The following is a 23,250-nucleotide window of genomic DNA, read 5'->3' as shown; positions in this document are numbered from 1 at the left end:
AAATACTACACAGCTGTTATTCTTGCTTCCGTTTTGGTAGCAGCAGCACTTGGATACGAGCTGAATTTGTCTAGTTACCATTGCGGTTTGAGACGTAACCATGAAAAAGAAAACGAACACCAAAGCTGCAGAAGGCTGCGCGTTCACGCACCGCGCGGCCTCCGAGCCCCGCCCTCCCGCCGCCCAAGCCCGTCCTCCATTGGTCCAGGCGGCCGCGCCGTGCGTGCGTGCGCTCTCGGATGCCCGGATGGGGCAGGGCTTCCGGCGCGCTACCCGCGGCGGTTGGGGGCGCGCGCCGGGCAACTCCGCTTTGTGGCGGGGCCTCCGAGGCCTGGGGACCCGAGGAGCGACCGCGCTCTCCGTGAGGGGCCACCGTCGCTCGAGCTGCGGAGCGAAAATGGTCGCTCAGGCCCGGACTGCCAGGCCTCCACGCTCCCCATGAAGGGCCGGAAGCCGCGCCGGGAGTAGCAGCAGGTACGCGCCGGAGGGAAGGCTCCATGCTGGGCGGCGGAGAGTCCTGATGGCGCCCGACGGTCTACAGTGGCAGCCCGGGCCGGTCCCGGGCTGGGCGAGCGACCGTTTGCTGGCGCGGGGTGCGCGTGCGCCGTGAGTTCGGCAGGCCTGGGCGGGGGTGGGGTGGGGGGATGGCACGGCGGAGAGGGGGCCTCCCGGCATGCCCAGCGGCCGGACGGGGGGCGTCTTCGGGGTCGCTCTGGGCTCCTTGCAGGGGTCGTGGCGCTAACAGGTGCCCGCCGCCCGGCACTCTGTGCCACAGCTTCCGGTTCGGGGCGGGGCGAGGCGGGGCCGCGGCTCCGAGTTGGTTGACTCAGCATTTCCTGTCGGGCAGGTCAAGTTTGGACACGTCCCGCGCCGGCTGTTGGAGGAGGTACGTCCTGACTTGCCTCCAGCCGGGGCTATTTAAACCCTGCCTTGCCCCGCAGCTGTCGGCTGGCGACGCGGGGGAGACCCACACCTGTGGCCTCCCCGGTGCTTTCCTGCGTGGATCTAGGTAAGGAACTTCTCGCTAGTGTAGTTTTTGATTTTGAAAGTCTCCTTTGTTAAATGCATACTTGGCAGATCTTTTACTACTTCAAGGTTTTATCGTGTGTGTGTTTTTTTTCTCCCTATTTGTAGGCCAGTGTGCAATACCAACATGTCTGTGTCTACTGAGGGTGCTGCAAGCACCTCACAGAGTCCAGCTTCGGATCAAGAGGCTCTGGTTGGTATTTTTGTCTTGAGTGTATAAAATACCTTGTTTTCACCAAGTAATCAAGGAAACAAAATTTTCAGCCTGAATTATATAGCACAGTCCGTTGAGTGTAGCTGTGTGTTTGAGAGCTCTTAGCATTCTCGGTTGTTGATTGCATTAGAGAGTGAGATTGTGTTTCCATAGCCTGATGCAAGCTTTAAAGATGAATTTTTTGGTATGTTGTGTGGCTGCTGACGCTTTCGACATGTTTGATCACTGTTTAACTTCCTGAATGATAATCAAAGTGACAGAAGTAAAGGGTGGTTTTTTGTGAAGATTTTAGGCATTAGGTTTAAAAGTCGCTTCCTACTTTTGAGTAAAATAAATGTGATTATTCCGTAAGAAACAGGAAAATGGAAATCCTAAGTCCTGAATAGGCACATTTGATTGAAAATTGGTAACATTCAGCAAAAGGTTTTGACACTTCACTCCTGCCAGCCCTGAGTATTACCAGCTGTGTGTGTGTGTGTGTGTTTGTGTGTGTGTAGGGGGAGTGCGTGGGGGAGAGAGGGAGCTTTGTCACAGGTGGAAGCAGTCTTGGCGGGCTTTACCCTTGGGGCACCCCATGAATACCTTGTGACAGACTGAGTGGAGCCATCCTGGGCCTGGAATTCAGGAAGCAAACCTGGGAACCCCACCTGGGCTATTGTTTTTCTAACTGACCCTCAAAGGGAGAAGGAGACCGCCCTTCCCATGTGACTCAGGCAGGTGGGGAGGAGAGAACAACAAGTTCAGCCTGGGCTTGAGCGCGTGGGGACCAGCACGCAGGCCAGAGAGACACCTAAGGACCGGTCCCGTGGAACGGATACTGGAAGGTTCACTCTTTTGTCCCATTAACCTTTTTTCCTTCTTGTGTAAGCTAGTTGAGTTGTGTAATAAAGTTTAATTGTTAAGAAACAGAGCCAACATACCACCACACAGGGCTTGTTTTGTTTTTTAAATGAACTCCAATCTTGTAAGCCTTAATAAGAAACTGACTTTTGTGGGGCCTGGTGGCTCATGCCTTTAATCCCAGCACGAGGAATGCCGAAGCAGGCAGATTTCTGTGAATTTGATGGCAGCCTGGTGTACAAAGCAGGTCCAGGACAACCAGAGCTATACAGGGAAACCATGTCTCAAAAACAAAACAACAACAACAAAAAAGAAACTGGCTTTTCCATTGTAGATTTTTAATTTGAGTTAATTTATTATGTCAAATTTTAGGAGGTGCTTGCTCAGGCAGTACATATGCTAAAATTGACATAGTACAGAGAGAGTTAGCTTCACTTCTATATAAGTTACTTGAAAAAAACCATAAGGATAAAAGTAATTGTCAAATCTTCTAAAAGTGAATCATTTAATCTGAATATGAAGTTCACAAATACTCCCCGCTTCTTTTAAAATTTCTTTTAAATAACTTTTTTCTGTGGGTTGGAGAGATGGCTCAGCAGTTAAAAGCACTTGCTCTTTCAGAGGTCTTGAGTTCAATTCCCAGCAATCACATGGTGGCTCACAACCATCTATAATGAGGTCTGGTGCCCTCTTCTGGTATGCAGACTTAACATGCAGAGCTCTCATATACATTAAATCTCTAAAACATTTTCTTTTTTTTCTTAATATTTATTATTATGTGTACGGTGTTTGGCCTGCATGTACACCTACAGTCCAGAAGAGGGTACCACATCGCAGTCTAAATGGTTGTGAGCCACCATGTGGTTGCTGGGAGTTGAATTCAGGACCATTGGAAGAACAGACAATACTCTTAACTTCTGAGCTATCTCTCTAGCCCTAAAGCTTTTTCTTTTTGAGAATATAATTGACTGAAATAGTATATAAAAACAGGTTTATTGGAAGTGGCTCTCAGCTAAAGCTACCATGGGGAGAAGGAGAGAAGAAAGGGCAAACAGAGAGGAGGAGAAGGGAACGATAGATAACATAAAGAGACAGAACAAAGGAGAAAGATTGAGATAGGGAACCAAAATGTCTGGGTTATGTAGTGAAGGGCCTCTGGGAATTCTGGGTGTAGGGGGCAGGGTATGTTACCCACTCTCTGCAGCAGGTAAGGACACTAAGTATACCCCTTTCTCTCTTGCTGTTACATGCCTGCTACATATTGTATAACCTGCCCAGTCTGAATAATGCCATTAGTTTTTGTTTTTGTTTGTTTTGAGACAGGGTTTCTCTGTAATGGGTCTGGCTGTTCTATACTCTCTTTGTAGACCAGACTGTCCTTGAACTCACAGAGATCCACCTGCCTCTCTCTCCCTTGTGCTGCCTCATCCAAGTTGTTGAAACATTGTTTCATCTTTAGTTAACTCAGTGTACTTACTATCCTAGAAGCATTTAACAGTATTTTTAAATGAACTAAATGCCATCTAAAGGTGGTATTCACTTTAGTCCTGTTTTCATAGTATACCATGAGGCTCAATTCCAGGCCATGTAGAGAGAGGGCTAGCCACTGTAACAGGGGAGCCGCAGATAATAACTCCTGAAAGGAAAAAGACAGCTAAGTGGCTAGGAGCTCTGGCTACTCCTCAGAGGACTTGGCTTCCATTCTCAGCATCCTTGTGGTTACTCACAGACATCTGTAACACCAGTTCCATGGGATCCAACACTCCTTTCTGTGCTCCTTGGCAACCAGGAACACAAGAGGCGCACATATACACATCCAGGCAAAATATCCATATGCATAGAACAAAAGAAACAGGCTAATAGGAGCCATGGTCATTAAGCTGTGAAGAACAGGAGTAGTGCATGGCTGGTGGGAATAAACTTTGATTTCAGGCTTCGGTGGCAAGCCACTTTGTCATGGTGTTACTTACTGTTGCTGTGCTGGCCATGGGGACTGGCTGCGGTGGCAGTTGTCCAATCATCATCATCATCGACAGGATTTCTTTGTGTAGCTTGTCTGTCCTGGAATTCACTCTGTAGATCAGGCTGGCTCAGAACTCAGAGATCACCTGCCTCTGCCTCCTGAGTGCTGGGATAAAGGTGTGAGCACCACCACTACCTGAGTTACTTGTCTTTTAAGTTAGCTAGACAATGGAAAAAAACCCCAACCTTCTGGCTCTTCTAATCTTGTTGGCATGCACCTTAAGATTTATTTATTATGCATATGAGTACTCTGCATGTATGCCTGAAGGCCAGAAGAGGGCATCAGATTGCTGTATACAGTTGTGAGCCACCATGTAGTAGCTGGGAATTGAATCCAGTATCTTTGGAAGAGCAGACAATGCTCTTAGCTGCTGAGCCATGTCTTCGGTCTCTGGCATGCTCTAAATGTCTTGTCATGATTCTTTTGTTGTTGACCTTATCTAATCTTTTTGGGAACATTGTAAATGATCAGTAAATATAAATGGGTGTTTGACAATACTAAGCTGTGGGTGTAAGACAATACTAAGCTGTAGTTGAGGGACATAAATAATAGGTTTTTTAAACAAAGTTTTTAAAAATATTTATTGTATATGAGCACTTTACCTGCAGAAGAGGGCATCAGATCACACAGTAGATGGTTGTGAGCTACCTTGTGGTTGCTGGGAATTAGACTCAAGACCCCTGGAAGAGCAGATGGCGCTCTTAACCACTGAGCCATCTCTCCAGCCTGAATTATAGTCTTTGAATTGCGTGTTACTGTTTTGGCTTGGACTCTGTCTCTGGCAGTCACGAGTCTGGTGTATAATTGATTGGTGATAGGCTTTGTCCTAAGAGATGCTCTTTTCTCTGGCATTCTGTAAGCTCTAATAGCAGACTTATGGAACTGTACAGTCCAGTTAGCATGTAGTAGATGATAGAGCTGGAGGGAGAAAGCAGTGCTTCCTCCCCCATGCATGTGCAGTCCTTAACAGAACAGAGGCCAGGGGAGGGTGTTTCAGGCACTTGTGGGATGCTTGCCAGTGGAGTCTGGTAATGAACTTGAGTTCTGCAAAAGCTGCAACGAGTGCTTTTAATCTCTGAGCCATCTCTCTAGCCTCTTGGTAATTGTTTTTTTGATCACAACTATTAATATTTGATGACATCATGGTTAATTGCATAATAGTTTTTCTCAAAGCATTTTCCCTCCTAACTCTTTGATGTGTGCTATTCCATATATGAGTCTATTTCACTCAGTGTGAAACCCAACTTTTCTTTGCTTCCTGTATGGGCTTCTTTCTGGTCCTGTCTGCAGGGCTTACACTGTAGAGTACTCACTCCTCTGAGTGTGATGGCAACTCTTTTTCTTTTATAGGTTAGGCCAAAACCGTTGTTTTTGAAGTTGTTAAAGTCTGCCGGTGCGCAAAAAGACCTTTACACTATGAAAGAGGTGAGCAGAACTGAATGAGAACTGATGTCTTAATAGTTATATACAGCCAGCCATACGTGGAAATGTTTTCACCCTTGTGGGGACATTGGTCATATAGAAAAACTTTGTAGTAAGCAAGGATTATGACTATTTGAAGCTAAAAGTTCTAATTTGTATGATTTACTTTCTTTCCTTCTTTCCTTTCTTGTTTTTGATACAAGGTTCCTCTCTGTCTCTCTCGCTGTCCTGGAACTCACTTTGTAGATAAGACTGGCCTCAAACTCACAGAGATCCACCTGCCTCTGCCTCCCCGAATGCTGGGTTTACAGGTGTGCACCACCGTGCCTGGCATGTTTTAATTTAAAAGGCATTGGGGAAGTGAGATAGCTCAGTGGGTTAGGTGCCAGATACTCTTTGGTTCCCAGGACTGACTTGGTAGGAGATAACTAATTCCTTCAAATCCTTTGATCACCATGGTGCATGTGCACACATACATACAAAATAAATATATCTTTTAACATTAGAAAAATAAATAAAAGTATATGATCACAAATTCCCTGTTTTGATGAGTTTGAGAAGTTACTGATACAAGACTTAGCCACTCTGCCAAATGTGCTAGTTCACTGCACAAAAATGCCAAGGACTCTATAGTCGTTCTGTCTGGGTTTCTAGTTTAAAAAGTGAAATGGCTGGGTGTGGTGGCCTTTAGCCCAGTACTTGGAAGGCAGAGGCAGGCTGATTTCTGTGACTGCCAAGACAGCCAAGGCTACACAGAGAAACTCCATCTTGAAAAACAAAGATTGCAGCTGGGTGTGGTGGTGCACGCCTTTAATTCCAGCACTCAGAGGCAGGCGGATCGCTGTGAGTTTGAGGCCAGACAGAACGAGTCCAGGACAGCCAAGGCTACATAGAGAAACCCTGTCTCGAAAAAAAAAAAAAAAAAAAAAAAAAGAAAAACAAAAGATTGGCTGACTCTTGCTTAGTCCTTAAGTTCTTAAGTGTTAAGTGATGTTTTTAGGGCTATCAACTTTGGATTGACCTTTATCAAATCAGTTAAGTATGTTAATCCCAGTACTCGGGAGGCAGAGGCAGGCGGATCGCTGTGAGTTCGAGGCCAGCCTGGTCTACAAAATGAGTCCAGGACAGCCAAGGCTAACACAGGGAGGCCCTGTCTCGAAAAACCAAAAAAAAAAAAAAAGTAAGTATGGATTTAGCAGTAGATGGATGTGAGAAAATAGGTCAAGACCATCAGAAAGTTTTAAGAGTGCTTATGCTAAGCTGTGTGGAGTAGCTCAGAGATCTTCCTCTGCTTTCTGCAGGGCGTTGGTCCTACCCAGCCTGCCAAGTCCCTTACCTAAAACAGGAAACTTTGTATGTAATGTATGTACAGCATCCTTTTTATACTTTAAATTATCTCCAGATTACGTATAATACATAAAGTAAAATAGTTAATACTGTATTTAAGCAGTATTTACATGGAAAAGCATTTTTACACTCAGGACAGATGCCTGAGTGTATTAGATCCACAGCTGGGTGAATCAGGAGGTGAGACTTACAGGCTGTGTATGTGGTCGGACACTGGCCTTCAGTTACAAGATGCTTACTCTGGGGCACATGAGAAGGTACCCAACAGCGTGGGGTGGAGGAAGTGCTCTGGGATAGGCATCAAGTCCTGGGTTAGTTTCTCATTTTTCTTAATGTTTTCCCCTCCCGCATGGTGCTGGGTGCTGAATGACACTTATGACCTCCTTATTTTCATACAGTAATAACAATGCTGAGGGTGTCAGGGTGATGAGGCTCTACTTAGAAAAGTGCACCGTGCACTGTGATGTGCTCTGCTGCTGCTGCTGCTGAGTTTGTTTTAGAAGAGCAAAGTATGTTGCCCAAGCTGACTAATGGAGCACGTGGAGTATAATTTAATAGTGATGGTTGAGGCCTTGGACTGTTTAATGTAGATTGAACGAATATCTGAGAATATTCTATTGGGAAATGTCATTGGTTTCCTGTTTTCCTCTAGATGACCTCACTGTTGAAGGATGTATGTGACATTTGTCATTGATCTTAATTCATTGATGTATTTGACTTGATTTTTTTTTTTTCTTTAAATTTTTGTATTTTTGCCTCTTTTGTGTCCTAGCATAGTATGTTAGTATTTAGGTTTCTGGGCAAAATTAAAGTTTACAGCCGGGCGTAGTGGTGCACGCCTTTAATCCCAGCACTCGGGAGGCTGAGGCAGGCGGATCGCTGTGAGTTCGAGGCCAGCCTGGTGTACAAAGTGAGTCCAGGATGGCCAAGGCTACACAGAGAAACCCTGTCTCGAAACCCCCCCCCCAAAAAAAAAACCCCAGAAAAAAAGTTTACAAGAAGTGTTTTTTAAAAAGGAAAAAGAAAAACCACATTTAACTACTGGTGGGGATCTAGTTATTCTGTTTTCATCAATTTAAACTCTAGGGGCCTGGAGAGATGGCTCAGAGGTTTAAGAGCGCAGGCTGCTCTTCCAAAGGTCTCTGAGTTCATTTTCCAGCAGCCACATGGTGGCTCACAACCATCTATTGTGAGGTCTGGTGCCCTCTTCTGGCATGCAGGCTCACATGCAAGCAAAACACTGTATACATAATCTTTTTGTTTTTGTTTTGTTTTTGCTTTTCGAGACAGGGTTTCTCTGTGTAGACTTGACTGACCTAGACTTGCTTTGTAGACCAGGCTGGCCTCGAACTCACAGTAATCCACCTGCCTCTGCCTCCCGAGTTCTGGGATTAAAGGCATGTGCCACCATGTCCGGCTTGTATACGTAATCTTTAAAAGAAACTTCTAGAATACAAAATGTTTGGTTGTACCTGGTTGTGGATGTGGTTGTTAGTGTAATCTTGTACTACTAACTGTATGTGAAACTGATACGTAGTTTCTTTAATACTTAAAAACCATTTTTTTTCCCAGATTATATTTTATCTTGGCCAGTATATTATGACTAAAAGATTATATGATGAGAGGCAGCAGCATATGGTGTATTGTTCAAATGATCTTCTGGGAGATTTGTTTGGCGTGCCAAGCTTCTCTGTGAAGGATCACAGGTAAGCCTTCTGTGTGGGTTGTTATAAAGTGTTCCTGGGCAATCATTGCATTTTGCCTTGGCTTGTATCCTTTGTTGGAGAGAAGCTGTGATCATATATCTAAAATGCTAAAATTTGGTTTCATTTTTGCTGTTAACACTCCTGTCTCTAATAATTTTTTCAGTGGGGGGAAGGGAGGTGGTGTAGCATATTATTTTGTAACTTGAACTCTGGAATCTTAAAAACTTGTTTGTATGTGTGTGCACACACACATGTGCATGCACAAGTGCAGTTGTGTGCGTGCTTGTGTGCATATGCACACGCTGCTGTGAGTGTGTAGGTCAGATGACAGCCTTCAGGAGTCAGTCCTCCTTCTGCCTTGTGGGTACTGGAGATTGAACTCAGGCCACCAGGCTTGACCTATTTTGATACAAGCCCTGTTGTTAGTTGTGGGTGTGTAATTGGACCTAATTTCTCAGCTGTGGGTTCTCTATATTATTATATGTTTGCTTATATTTTTTCTTACAAGGAAAATATATGCAATGATCTACAGAAACTTGGTCGTAGGTCAGCAAGGTAAGTTAATTTTGAATACTATAAACATAACTTTTTAAAAAAAGATTTATTTATTTATTATGTATACAGTGTTCTGCCTGCTTGTGCTCCTGCAGGCCAGAAGAGGGCACCAGATCTCATAGATGGTTGTGAACAACCATGTGGTTGCTGGGAATTGAACTCAGGACCTCTGGAAGAACAGCCAGTAGTACTCTTAACCCCTGAGCCATCTCTCCAGCCCACATACTATAACTTTTAAAATAGTTATTTTTGATACAAGGTCTCATGTGTCCTAGTCTAACCTCAAACTCACTGTGTAGCTGAGGACTCTTTTGCTTTAAAAAAAAAAAAACACAAAAACTGTTGAGTAGCTTTTTGTATGTGTATATGTTATGTGTTTGTGTGAGGTGAGACACAGGTACCAGGTGTGTATGGAGGTCAGAAAACCACTTCCTGGAATTGGTTCTCCAACTTTTTATGTGGGTTCAAGAACTTGAGTTCAGGTTGTTGGGCTCACATGGCAAGCACTCTTATCTGCTGAGCCATCTGCCAGTTCCAAGAAAGGGACTTGGATGTATCCTGAGTGGTAGAGTGTCTTCCTAGCATGTGTGGAGTTCTGGCTTTAATCCTTAGCACTGTAAAAATAGAAAGGCAAACACTACAGCAACATTGTTACTGTGGGCTTGTATTTTGTGTTTCTGGATCTATTTTATTTATTTTTGGTTTTTTCGAGACAGTCTCTTTAGCTGTCCTGGACTCACTCTGTAGACGAGGCTGTCCTCGAACTCAAAGAGATCCACCTCCCTCTGCCTCCCAGAATGCTGGGGTTACAGGCATGCAGGTGAACGGCACCACGCATTGTTTTCATGAGTTAGACTCTTGGGATCCTTTAATATGTACATCCTTACATTGAGTATCAAACATCTGGTCTTTTTTGGTGGGAGGGCGGTTTTGAGACAGGGTCTCTCTGTATTAGCCTTGGCTGTCTTGGACTCACTTTGTAGACCAGGCTGGCCTTGAACTCACAGCAATCCACCTGCCTCTGCCTCCCGAGTGCTGGGATTAAAGCACCACCACACCTGGCTTCAAACACCTGGTCTTAACCAGATTTTATAGTCTGTTTTTCTCAAGTTGATTTTTTTTCACACGCTTTAATACTTTGTATTTCAAAATAGTCTGCTTGCTCCTGTGCTCTATGATTTGTTTCCCTACACTGTGCCCTGAGCCCAGGACCTCATGTGTGCTGGTTGAGGCCTCTTCACTGAAATTACCTTCAGCCCTGTTCATTTTATTTTGGCAGCCTCACAAGCTGTGTAGGCTGGCCTCAAATTTGTAATCCTCCTATCTGCCTGCTGGGGGTGATTGGTGTGTGTCATTGTGCCCAGTGAATTGTTGATGTTTGCATTTGGCTCCCCCATCCCTTTTAAAATTCCATTTTGTCAGGGTGATTTGCTGCTTCTAATCTAGGAGTTTTATGATTGCTCCCTGAGGAGAGCTAGTTCTGTAAGCTAGGAAATGAGTTTGCTTTCTTTCAGTGCTGAGGTGGCAAGATGGCCTTAGGCAAGATTGTACACCTGCTGAGAAGAGTGATGTCTGTGCTGTCACAGTGACCATGCATTGTGCTGTCTCAGGAAACATGAGTACATTTTAATTTTGTGCCACAAGAATTGTGTCTGGGTGCTCTCTCACATACTCTCTTCAGTCTGGCATGTCTTCCACACACCAGCTTCAGCTAGGCTATTGCAAAACCTGCCCTCAGACTCTTCAGCCTCCTTCCCCTACACTTACCAAACAATACTTCGGTTTCTTCCACTAGTATGTCTGAAAATCTGCTTATTTTACTTTATGATCACTCTCTTAAAGTTGAATTTTTTTTAAAGATTTACTTATCATTATGTGTACAGTGCTCTGCCTGCCTGTACACCTGCAGGCCAGAAGAGGGCATCAGATCACATTACAGATGCCTGTGAGTCACCATGTGGTTGCTGGGAATGGAACTCAGGACCTCTGGAATAGCAGTCAGTGCTCTTAGCCTCTGAGCCATCTCTCCAACCCTTAAAGTTCAATTTTTATCTCCAGCATGCAAATGACATTCGGACATCATAAGACATCATAATGTTTGCGAAAGATTAAATTTTGTACAGAGCTTATTAGACTGCTGCATGCTGAATGCACCATGTTTTCTTTGTTTTGATTCCGTTTTTACCTTTTCTTAGAATCTTCAGACACTGGCACATCAGTGAGTGAGAGCAGATGCCAGCCTGAAGGTGGGAGTGATCTGAAGGTACTACTAAACTTCTTATTCTAGAGTGTTTCTTTGTGAAGGTGTTTGTATTGGTGTGCACAGTCTGTGAGAGTGTGAGCTCGTGTTTGTATCCTCCAGCCAGAAGAGAGTGAGACCACCTGGGTCTGGAGTTCTCGGTGGTTGTGAGTTACCCCAGACATGAATGATGGGAACCAAACTCACAGGCAAGAGCAGCACATGGTGTTACTGCTGTAGCCATCTCTCCAGCTTTATGACAAGGAGTTCTGGAAGACAGAACTTAGCACAGTCAATGTTTTATGTTTGCTTTGTAGTATTTTACTTTTTCTTACGTTTTAGGACCTTGTGCAAGAGCCACAAGAAGAGAAGCCTTCATCTTCTGGTTCAGTTTCTAGACCATCTACCTCATCTAGAAGGAGAGCAGTTAGTGAGACAGGTATGTGTGAAGATGTACGTGCCATATTAAGTGGTTTGGTGTTCCTGCTCTAATGCAGCAGTTCTCAGCCTGTGGCTAGTGACTCTTTCACAGGAGTCACTTAAGACCATTGAGAAACAGACATTTACATGACAATTCAGAACAGTAACAAAAATGCATTTATGAAGTAGCAGTGAAAATAGTGTTATGGGGGGTGGGTCACCACAGCATGAGGAACTGTATTAAAGGGTTGTAGTATTAGGAGGGTTGAGAACTGCTGCTTTAGATGCCTAATTTTGTTTTAATAAAAGGAGATGAAATCTTGTTTTCTATTTTATTTTTTGATACCAGGCTGGCCTCAAACTCAGAGAATTACCTGCCTCTGGCGCCTGAGTACTGGAAGTAAAGGTTTGATCCACCACACTTAGTATAATCTTATTTTTAAAGCTTAGTGTTGACTGAAAAAATTGTATGCTATTGGATCAGTAAAAGTTGTAGATATGTTAAGCTTATTGTAACTCATGGAGGTAAAGTTTGGAAAGAAGGTTGGAAGTTTTTAAATAGAACTTGTGCTTAGTTGGACAGATAAACAGAACACTGTTGACTTTTCCAATGTTAATGGTTAGCTTTTCTGTTTAATTGAAATTTTTGGTTACAACAAATAGGTGCTGAAGACATCTTTAATTTCCCAATCAGTCACAGTACATGGATTTAACTGCCCATTTCCTCTTCCTCTACAGAAGACAGTGCAGAAGAGCTGCCTGGTGAACGACAGAGGAAGCGCCACAGATCCCTTTCCTTTGATGAAAGCTTGGCTTTGTGTGTGTTGAGAGGCATGTGCTGTGAAAGAAGCAGCAGCAGCAGCGAGTCCACAGAGACCCCCTCATATCAGGTAGTGTTTGCATTATGATTAAAAACATGTTTTTCAATATATAGGTGTCTTGTGTGCCAGAATGCGTATAGCATGCGTACAATATACTTGGAGGCCAGAAGAGGGTGTCAGACCCCCTGGAACTGGAGTTGGGATAGTTGTGAGCCACCATGTGGGTGCAGGGAATGGAGCCTGGGTCTACTGCGAGAGTAACAAATGCTCTAACTCCTGAGGCGTCATCCCTCTAGCCCTGTGTTTGGTTTTAAATAAATTAGTCCCTGTAGTCGTTATAACCCTACACACAGAATACCTGTGCTTCATGGGAGACTGTTGCTGAACCCAGGGGTAAATTGTGATGTCAGTGAGTTCCCTGCTCCCAGTGCTAGGTCAGGAGGTAAGTGGGACGGTAGAGAAGGACTGCTCCTGGCAAAATTAATACCAGTTCCATCTTTATTGATGTCACCCTTTATATCAGAGAAACTTTGGAACATTTACTACTAGTCAGTTCAGGTGTGTTGGAGCATAAAGTAATCGAAGCATTTAGAAATGAAGCTTTTTAAATATGAGAAGGAAACTGGAAATTCAGCTCAATTATATACCCTAGAAGTCTAAGCAAGTTTGTTTTGTTTGGTTGGTTATTTTCCTTGCCAGAGATCAAATCCAAGAGTTCACACATGCAGGCAAGCACTGTCCCACTGAATTATACCCCTAGCCCTTGAGTGTTTAGACAGGGATTCACTGTGTAACCCTGCCTGGTGTGGAACTTGCTGTGGAAACTCAGATTGAACTCCAAAGTGCTGGATTTAAAGGCATATGCCCCACTAAAGGCACCTTTGAGCGTTGGGAGGTTTAGCTGAGCTGGCGGTCTATATCATTGTCTCTGTGTTAGTAACCTACATTTCAAAGGGCTAATTGGTAAATAGGCCTCTGATTTCTGGATCTGTGAATGACAGATACTAACTCAGACCATGCTGACATACTTGTTGAAAGGGTGGTTTTAGTGGGGACTGTTGATGGCTCAGTGGTTAAGAACACTTGCTGCTTTTCCAGAGGACCTATGTTGTGACCACCCATCTGTAATTCCAGTTCCAGAGGATCAGATGACCTTATCTAGGCCTAGGCTCTGTAGGCAACAGGCATATACATAGTGCATGTACATACAAGCAAGCAGAACACCCGTATACGTGCACATAAACACATACAATAAAAAACAAAAAGTTTTATTTTTTATTAAGTTTTTTACGACAGGGTTTCTGTGTATCCTTGGCTGTCCTGGACTTGCTTTGTAGACCAGGTTGACCTCGAACTCAGTGATCTGCCTGCCTCTGCCTCTGCCTCCCAAGTGCTGGGATTAAAGGTTTGTACCACTATGCCCAGCTCATAGAAAAGTTTTTAAAAGGGTGATTTTGTTTTTTTATGTAGTACTAGACATTGAACTATGCCCCCAATCCAGAGCCTTCTATATATTAGCAAACCTCTATTTAAAGGCGTAAGTTGTAAGGGTGCTTGATGCTTTAAATACTAAAAGCAAAACCCTGCAACCTTGGTGTGTTAGTTTCTTTTCTGTTGCTGTAACAATGTGTAACCAAGGCAACTTACCTAAGAAGGAGCTTATTTTGGCTTACCATTCCAGATAAGGGTTCATCATGGTGGGGAGGCATGGCTGGAGGTCTGCATGGCTGCAGAACAGAGATCCGAGAACTCCTTAGTAGCAAGCATGAAGCAGGAGGCTAAGCTGGAAATTGGCAAGACTTTTTTAATCTCAGAGCTCTCCTTCAGCAGTGAACTTGCACTAAGGCTGTTCATCCCAAGCCTTCCCAGATAGTGCCACCCACTGGGCACCAAGCATTCAAATGCCCGAGGCTGTTGGGGAGATGTCCTCTAAACCACCACACTAGCTGTATGTCACTGTTCTACATATTATTACTTTCTTGTTAAAGATCTTTTAGTTCTGTGTGTGACTAGGTGTACAGGTCGAGTACAGGTGTCTTCAAGAGTTTAGAGGAGGACGTTAGGTCCCCTGGATTTGTTGAAAGCCAGCCAAAGTGGATGATGGAAACTGAACTGCAAGAGTGGTATATGCTCTTTAGCAGCTGAGCTGTTCTCCAGTTCCTTTTTTTTTTTTTTTTTTTTTTTTTTTTTTTTGTTTTTTTTGAGACAGGGTTTCTCTGTGTAGCCTTGGCCATCCTGGACTCACTTTGTAGACCAGGCTGTCCTCGAACTCACAGCGATCCGCCTGCCTCTGCCTCCTGAGTGCTGGGATTAAAGGCGTGCGCCACCACGCCCGGCCAGTTCCTTTTTTTTAAATCAAATATTTTTAATTCGTGGAGAGTTTTCATATGTGTATGCAATTGTATTTTAGCTATATTTACCTCCATCCATCCCATATCTCTCTCCAGACCCTTTGGATACAACTTGTTCAGCCATATGCGCACAGGTATAGAGTCATCCATTGAGGCCACACCCTGAAGAACAACTCCCAGCTGCCAACTCCCAGCAGCTCCTCAGTCAGCTAGGGGTTAGACCATGTAAGCTCCTGCCGCATCCATGCTGCATTATTGACTGGTGTGAGCTTTTACTGACAACCAGTTTCCCCAACCTTTAACTCTTCAGGATCTTTCTGCCCATTCCTGTAGGTTTTCTAAGGGGTGGGTGGGAGTGTGTGTGTGTGTGTGTGTGTGTGTGTGTGTGTGTGTGTGTGTGTGTTTGTGTTTTAACAGATGTATTATTTAGGGCTAAGCCCTCTGGATTAACTTTGTTTTTGTACTTTGACCACTGTCTACAAAAGTTGGAAGCTTTTTTTTTTTTTCTTTTTTCTTTTGGTTTTTCGAGACAGGGTTTCTCTGTGTAGCCTTGGCTGTCCTGGACTCACTTTGTAGACCAGGCTGGCCTCGAACTCACAGCGATCCGCCTGCCTCTGCCTCCTGAGTGCTGGGATTAAAGGCATGTGCCACCACGCCCAGCTTTCTTTTGGTTTTTCAAGACAGGGTTTCTCTGTGTAAGTCTTGGCTGTCCTGGATTTGCGCAGGCTGGCCTTGAACTCAGAGATGAGTTCTGGCCTGCCTCTATCTCCCAAGTGTGCTGGGATTAAAGGCATGAGCCAGCACCACCCCGCTAAGAACTTTCTTTAATAAAGGTTAAGAGCTGCATTATTTGTGGGTATGAAAATAAGTATTTAGACAGTCTGCCACTATGTCATTTAGAAAATGATAATAATAAACTCTTTTCTAGAACCTATTTCTTCCCTAGGCACAGCCGTTGGGCAAGGTTTACAGTCCTGTCATGTGCCTGACCCCTCCCCACAACCCCCCACTGATCCTTAAATTCAATCAGCAGTTGGTTACTCCCATAAGTCATGTGACTATAGCACTAATGGGTGTATTTAGCCTGACCAATTATTATGTGGTAAGACTATTGATAGCTTTTCTTTTCTTTTAGACAGGGTTTCTCTGTGTAGCCTTGACTGTCCTGGACTCACTTTGTAGACCAGGCTGGCCTCGAACTCAGCAATCCTGCCTATGCCTCCCAAGTGCTGAGATTAAAGGCGTGTGCCACAATCTCCTGGCCTGATGGCTTTTCTTTAGCGCCCTGGATATCACCTTGTGGCAATATGAAAGCTAGGTGATGTGCATAGTTTCAGATAATTCTTTAAGAAATAGAGAACACTGAACCAATTGTGATAGGAGCTGAGCCCTGTTTTGCCTTTTTGGTTGTTCTTATATTGTGTGTACTTTTTTCCCCCCAAAGAAGTGAGTACAGAGAGGTACCCTCTAGAGCACTGAGCAGAGCAGTGCTTATGTCATCCACTAGACGGCTCTTGAGAGCAAGTTTTTATATCTGTAGTAGGTATTAAGTCAAGTCTTTGACAGACTCTATTTATCCTTGTAGGTAAAATTGTGCTCAAGTAGATGATATTCCTGTACAGCAGACCACCAGCAGTTAAATACTGAGGACATTTAATACGTCTTATGAAAATTACAATGTTGAGTGATTACTGGTAGCCTGGAATTGCATTTAGTTAAAGTGTGATGAATATACAAATTTGAAGTTAGGTTAATTTTATTCATTACAGATGGCTTTTAAAAATAGATTTATAGCTATAGCTTTGCCTTATTTTTCAGTGCTGGAGATTGAACCCAGGGTTCTCTGCATGCTTATCAAATGTTCTGCCAGCTAACTACATCTCAATGAGTCTGTGTGCTAGCTAATTAATAGAATGTGCGTCCTTGTTATGTACTTAGAACATGGTCTGTTAACAAAATAGAAGTGCTTTTTTTTCTGTAGTTGCTACTGAAGGAACAGTGTTGACTTACTAGAGACGTGATTGTCCTAGCCTGTGTCCTTGGAGCTAGCTCTTTTTTTTTTTTTTTTTTTTTTTTTTTTTTTTTTTTTTTTTTTTTGGTTTTTCGAGACAGGGTTTCTCTGTGTAGCCTTGGCCATCCTGGACTCACTTTGTAGACCAGGCTGGCCTCGAACTCACAGCGATCCGCCTGCCTCTGCCTCCCGAGTGGGAGCTAGTTCTTGATGAGCTGCTTTTTCTGTTTTATCAACATCACTTAAAAGTCTTGACTTAAAAATTTATAAAATAATATATGTTGATTATATAGACCATTTAATTCAAACTCCTTTTATACTGCAAGCTGACTTTGTATATTCCCTACAAGTGAGATGATGCATCCGAAGTTAAGCAGCGTCTCTGGAGCAGGTTGAGAAAGCCTGGGTCCTAAATCCTAGAATGAAGTGTTTTTCTCAGCTGTACATTAGGATTTAGTTGCCGTTCAGTTTAGTGTAGGATGTTTCTTTGTTTGTTTGTTTTGAGATCGTGTCTCTATTTAGGCTTGGCTCTTGCCTGTCCGTGAACTTGCTGTGTAGACCAGGTTGGTTTTGAACTTGGGAGAGATCCTCTTGCCTCTGCCACCTGAGTGCTGGGATTAAAGACACGCACCAGCATGCCAGCGTGAGCTTGAATCTCTTGAAGAATGGCCTGTGTGTGTGACAAGGAGGTCCTGGTCCTGTGACTACTAAGTCCTTAAACGAGGAGTCAATTGAAAATATACATAATTAAAAATTTGTCTTGAAGCTTTTCAAATCAAAGTTAATCTCAGAGTTTATTTAAAAATAAATACCATTGCTGGTTTGGTGGCATAGGCTTTAGTCTCAGCTTCAGGAAGCAGACAGGCAGAACTCTCTTTTAAGTTAATGTCCAGTATGTTCTACATGTCAGGTTCAGGCCAGCCAGGGCCATGCAGTAAGAGCCTGTCCCAAAAGAAAAACCCAAAGACCAGCTTTGAATTAGTTTGTCTTAGCTAGCATTCTGCCTGCCACACTAATAGTGTGTTTGAGATAGGTCTTAGCTTTGAAGTTATGCTTCATGTGATTAATCACACAAGTAGGAAATGTCATTAAATGTGCAAGAGCTTTTATTTATAGTCTAGAACCTTAGAGCCAAAGAAAGAAGAGCAGTTTAGAAACTCAGAATAGTTTAGGAAGTTAGTGTCAGCATTGATTTAGGAAACAGGATCTGGTGCAGCGTCAGGGTTGAGTAGGGTAGAGGCTGTGTTAAGCTCAGTGCTAAAGGGCTTTGCCTTTTTCCTTCGTGCCTGCATAGCCTTGAACCCTAACTTAGCATGAAGGGTGTTGTAGTATGAGCCTGGGAAGGAAATAGTGGCACAGGATGGATTAGGAAACTCCTTGGGGGGGGGGGTGTCTGTGTGTAGCCTTGGCTGTCCTGGACTCTGTAGACCAGGCTGGCCTTGAATTCAGAGATCTGCCTGCCTCTGCCTCCCGAGTGCTGGATTTATGATTAGGGAGCTCTAAATAAATGAGGCCCAGAGGCAGTGAATTTAAGTTTACTTTATTCTTTCTCTGTAGGATTTTGATGATGGCCTAAGTGCGCATTCAGGTGATTGGTTGGATCAGGATGCAGTTTCTGATCAATTTAGTGTAGAATTTGAAGTTGAGTCTCTTGACTCGGAAGACTACAGCCTGAGTGAAGAAGGGCATGAGCTCTCGGATGATGATGATGAGGTGGGTCTCTACTGGATAACATTCTTTTTTGATTTGTTTAGAATCTTTGTGAACATGAGGTAAAATTTTAGTTTTTAATTTTACTTTTATTATAGTCTCATATTACTGTCAAAAACTTAGGAGACTCTGAACTTTTTTTTTTAAACATTTTTTTGGTGGTTTTTTGGATTGATTGGTTGGTGGGTTTTTTTGTTTTGTTGTTTTGTTTGATTTTTGTTTCTGAGACATGTTTCTCTGTGTAACAGAATTTCTCTGCCTATAATTTGCTTTGTAAACCAGGCTGGCTTCGAACTTAGACATTGCTTTGCCTCTGCCTCCTGAGTGCTGGAATTCCAACACTGCCCAACTAGCACATTCTTATAATGGTCTGTGTAGAATATTGTCCATTTGGTTCTTTCTTCTTCCCTCCCTCCCTCCCTCCCTCCTCCTCCTCCTCCTCCTCTTCCTCCTTCTCCTCCTCTTTCTTCTTCTTCTTCTTCTTTCTGTCTCTCTCTCCCTCTCTCTCTCTCTCTCTCTCTCTCTCTCTCTCTCTCTCCCCTCTTTCTTTCCGACAGAGCATCACCATGTATACCTGGCTGACCCTGAACTGCTGTAGACCAGGCTGGCCTAGAACTCTGCCTGCCTCTGCCTCTTGAGTGCTGGAGTCAAAGGCATGAGCCACCACTTCTGTTCTCCCTTCTTAATATTATTATTTCTTTTTTTTTATGCATTGGTGTTTTCCCTGCGTTGTATGTCTATGTGAGGGTGTCAGATCTTGAAGTTACAGACAGTTGTGAGCTGCCATATGTGTGCTGGGAATTGAACCCCTGTCCTTTGGAAGATCAGTCAGTGCTCTTAACCACTGAGCCCTTTCTCCAGCCCCCCTACTTGGTTTTTTTTTTTAACAAATTTAAAACATGCAACAGTTAGTGTCAAAAAATACCTATGTATCTCTTTCTTGGGAGTAACTATAGTTGTTTTCCGGCTAGCAACTCTAAATTTATAAAATAAGTTTTCTTCAGTATTTTGTTTGGTTTTTAGTATTTAACAACTCTTGTGGTGGTGGGTAAAGATTTTACTGTCCTACTTTTCCTACCTGATGTGAACTGCATTTGCCTTTGCTTTCAGAAGTTCTCATGGACAGTTAGTGGCTCAAGCTGTTTGTTTAGAATGTAATAAGAATTCAACCTTCTTGTTTGAAAGGTGGTGAATTGATGCTAATGACTTTGTCTTATTAGGTCTACCGAGTCACCGTGTATCAAACAGGAGAAAGTGATGCAGACTCCTTTGAGGGAGATCCTGAAATTTCCTTAGCTGTAAGTATGTAGATACTTCAAAGAAATAAAAAAAACACAGCACTGAGATAAGTATTAGGAAATATGTTTAGTTTACCTTTTGAAATGAGGTGATTACATATACAGTTAGAACTTTATTGTTTGTTTGTTTTTTGTTTTTCGAGACAGGGTTTCTCTGTGTAGCCTTGGCTGTCCTGGACTCACTTTGTAGACCGGGCTGCTTCGAACGCACAGCGATCCCCCTGCCTCTGCCTCCCAGGTACTGGGATTAAAGGTATGTGCCACCATACCTGGCCTCAGTTAGAACTTTAAATCTTATGGCTTAGAGCATTTCTTTCTTTGTTGTGGTAGAATCTACTGCTACACTTGTTTGGGTTTATAGGGTGGAATTTATTTATTTATTTATTTATTTATTTATTTATTTATTTTATTTTTTTTTTTTTGGTTTTTCGAGACAGTTTCTCTGTGTAGCCTTGGCCATCCTGGACTCACTTTGTAGACCAGGCTGGCCTCGAACTCACAGCGATCCGCCTGCCTCTGCCTCCCGAGTGCTGGGATTAAAGGCATGCGCCACCACGCCCGGCTATAGGGTGGAATTTAAACTTGAACATTTTGGATAAACCTTAAACCCCTTTATATTGATTTTGGAGGTGGGTGGAAGCCGCCATACATGAGAAGAATTAGCATCAGTGTGGCAGAGTGCATACACTTCACCCCCACAGCTGCTGTGTTAGCTGCCTGTTAGGCCGGGGAACCTCATATTGAGGGCACACTAGGGCGTGTCCTCAGGCAGAGCTCATCCTTCAGTTCTGCAAGGATAGTGGGATGTCTTCCCTAATGAGAATTTGCCTTTCCAGGGAGAGACACTGGGCAGTTAGGGCTCAGGAGGACATTGACCGGGATGGGGCATATATTTTGGATTGTGGCGAGAATGGTAGAGTTTAGCTCCAGTAGTTGATAAGATCTCTTATGGATGAAAATAGGTGCTAGTTAGTTGACTGTGGCCTTTAGAGCGTGTCTTAAGAATCCTGTTACTAGTGTCTTGAAATGTTTTTCTGGGAAGAGCAGGTTTCATCAGATTCACTGTCTAAGATCACCTCCAGTTATTGTTGGATTTTCTTGACCTACCAGCTGCTCAAGTAATGACACAGAGACTTTTTATTAATATAAAAGCTTGGCCTTAGCTTAGGGTTGTTCCCAACTGTGAAACTTAAATTAGCTGTTGATACTAATCTGTGGTCTGCCACATGGCTTGTCTTCGTTCTGGCCCCTGTTCCCCTGAGTCTGCCTGGCTAATCCCATCCCCCATTCTTTCCTTGCTTTACTGTCTCTGCTGGGAAGTCCCTCCTATCCTTTCGCTTTGCTGTAGGTAGGCTGCTCAGCTCTTTATTAAAACCAATCAGGAGATGATAGAGAAGATATTTACAAAGCAGAGACAGGTGAAGTCCAGCGTGTTGTCAACTCTCTGCTGGTGATGAAATCAGCACTTGAATAATACAAAGACAGCCTTTACACTGCACAGAACATCGCCGCACAGTATAGTGTCTAGATTGAGCTTTGAGGGAAATGGGTACAGGCTTTAAGTTAAATACAAAGGAAAAGGTGCCATGTCATTTACTTCAACTAAGTGGATGAGCTAATCTGTGTCCTCAGACAGGCCCAGGGAGTGATCCCAAGCCTCTATTAAACTGTAACATCTGTTTCATAGTTCCTTCATGTGTACGTAAAGGGGAAAGTTCGTAAAATCTACTTTTTAAGCTAATTTTTGGAATACAGTATTAACTACAGTCTTCATGTTCTTTTTGCCTGTTTTATTTTTTAATAAAATATGAAATGCTAGCCTGGGCGTGGTTGTACATACCTTTAATCCCAGCACTCGGGAGGCAGAGACAGGTGGATCACTGAATTTGAGGCCAACTTGGTCTACAAAGGGAGTCCCAGGACAGCCAAGGCTACACAGAGAAACCCTGTCTCCAAAAAAAAAAGAAAGAAAGAAAGAAAGAAAGAAAAGAAAATTAAACTATGTGATATGCTTTTGCTTCAGGCACACTGAAGTTAATAGCTTTGCTCTGACTACTAACTAAAGAGTTACGTCATCTTTTCTTGAAGGACAATTGGAAATGTACCTCTTGCAATGCAATGAACCCTCCTCTCCCACCACACTGCAACAGATGCTGGGCCCTTCGTGAGAATTGGCTTCCAGAAGATAAAGGGAAAGATAAAGGGGAACTCTCTGAAAAAGCCAAACTGGAAAACTCAGCAGAGGCAGAAGAAGCCTTAGATGTGCCTGATGGGAGGAAAAGTGTGGTGAATGATTCTAAAGAGTCGTGCACTGAGGAAAATGATGACAAAGTCACTTGGGCCTCCCAGTCACAAGAGAGTGAGGACTATTCCCAGCCATCAACTTCCAGTGGCAATGCTTATAGCCCCCAGGAAGATGTCAGAGAGTTGAAGGAAAGAGCACAAGCCAAAGAAGAAAGTGTAGAATCTCGCTTCTCTCTCAGTGCCATTGAGCCATGTGTGATTTGTCAAGGACGACCTAAAAATGGTTGCATTGTTCATGGCAAGACTGGACATCTCATGTCATGTTTCACATGTGCAAAGAAGCTTAAAAAAAGGAATAAGCCCTGCCCGGTCTGCAGACAGCCAATTCAAATGATCGTGCTGACTTACTTCAGCTAGTGACCTGCCCATGAAGATAGAATCTTGTATTTACAACTAATCTCCAAAACTATTTATACATTAAGGCCAGGAAAACGTCTTAGTCCATGTAAAATTCATTGTAATTTATCTTCAAGAGTAAGGATAGTGAATGTTTCATTCTTTTTAGGAACTTTTCACCTGGTTATATTTTAACATTTGGGTTTTAATGTAATTTGCATTGGCTGTGTAGCTTCCTTTTCATCTTCCTTATATTTTAAATAGTCCACACTTGGAAGGACTGTTGGAAGTGAAGTGAGTTCTTTCTATCTGCGGGTGGTGATGAACCCAAGAAGTATTTGATTCTTTATTTTTCCTCTGTTAATATAAGAACACTTAAAAAAAAAACAAAAATAAATTTAAAAAAAAGAACACCTTAGTAGCTTTCATGCAAGGAGTTAAGGCCATGTGAAGGATTGATTATTTAAGTTATTGAAATAGCTTAGTTCTTCAGCAGTTGTGAATCCGTGAGCTGGAGAGCTGGCTGGGGGGGCGGGGTGTTGGGGGGGAAAGGCCCTGGCTACCTGAGCTCAATCCCTGGAGCTCCAAAAGAGGGTACCTGCCCTAGAGTTGTTCTCTGATCTCTCA

The 23,250-nt window shown here is 43.4% G+C and overlaps 1 protein-coding gene across 1 annotated transcript; it reads left to right on the top strand.

The window, feature by feature from the left end:
• Positions 1-520: 520 nt before the first annotated feature.
• Positions 521-22,776, top strand: Mdm2 (MDM2 proto-oncogene). The gene is made up of 13 exons (XM_051170191.1): positions 521-568; positions 746-886; positions 942-1,009; positions 1,135-1,219; positions 5,454-5,528; positions 8,445-8,578; positions 9,087-9,133; positions 11,338-11,396; positions 11,715-11,811; positions 12,531-12,682; positions 18,533-18,688; positions 19,906-19,983; positions 22,072-22,776. Exons 1-13 carry the CDS (start codon positions 521-523, stop codon positions 22,642-22,644), a joined length of 1,713 nt encoding a protein of 570 aa, XP_051026148.1. The 3' UTR covers positions 22,645-22,776.
• Positions 22,777-23,250: the final 474 nt, after the last annotated feature.

The sequence above is a fragment of the Acomys russatus genome, chromosome 28 (genome assembly GCF_903995435.1).
Source record: "Acomys russatus chromosome 28, mAcoRus1.1, whole genome shotgun sequence".
Taxonomy (NCBI): Eukaryota; Metazoa; Chordata; class Mammalia; order Rodentia; family Muridae; genus Acomys; species Acomys russatus.
The sequence above is the reverse complement of the archived record's forward strand: the minus strand, read 5'-3'. Positions and strand labels throughout refer to the sequence as shown.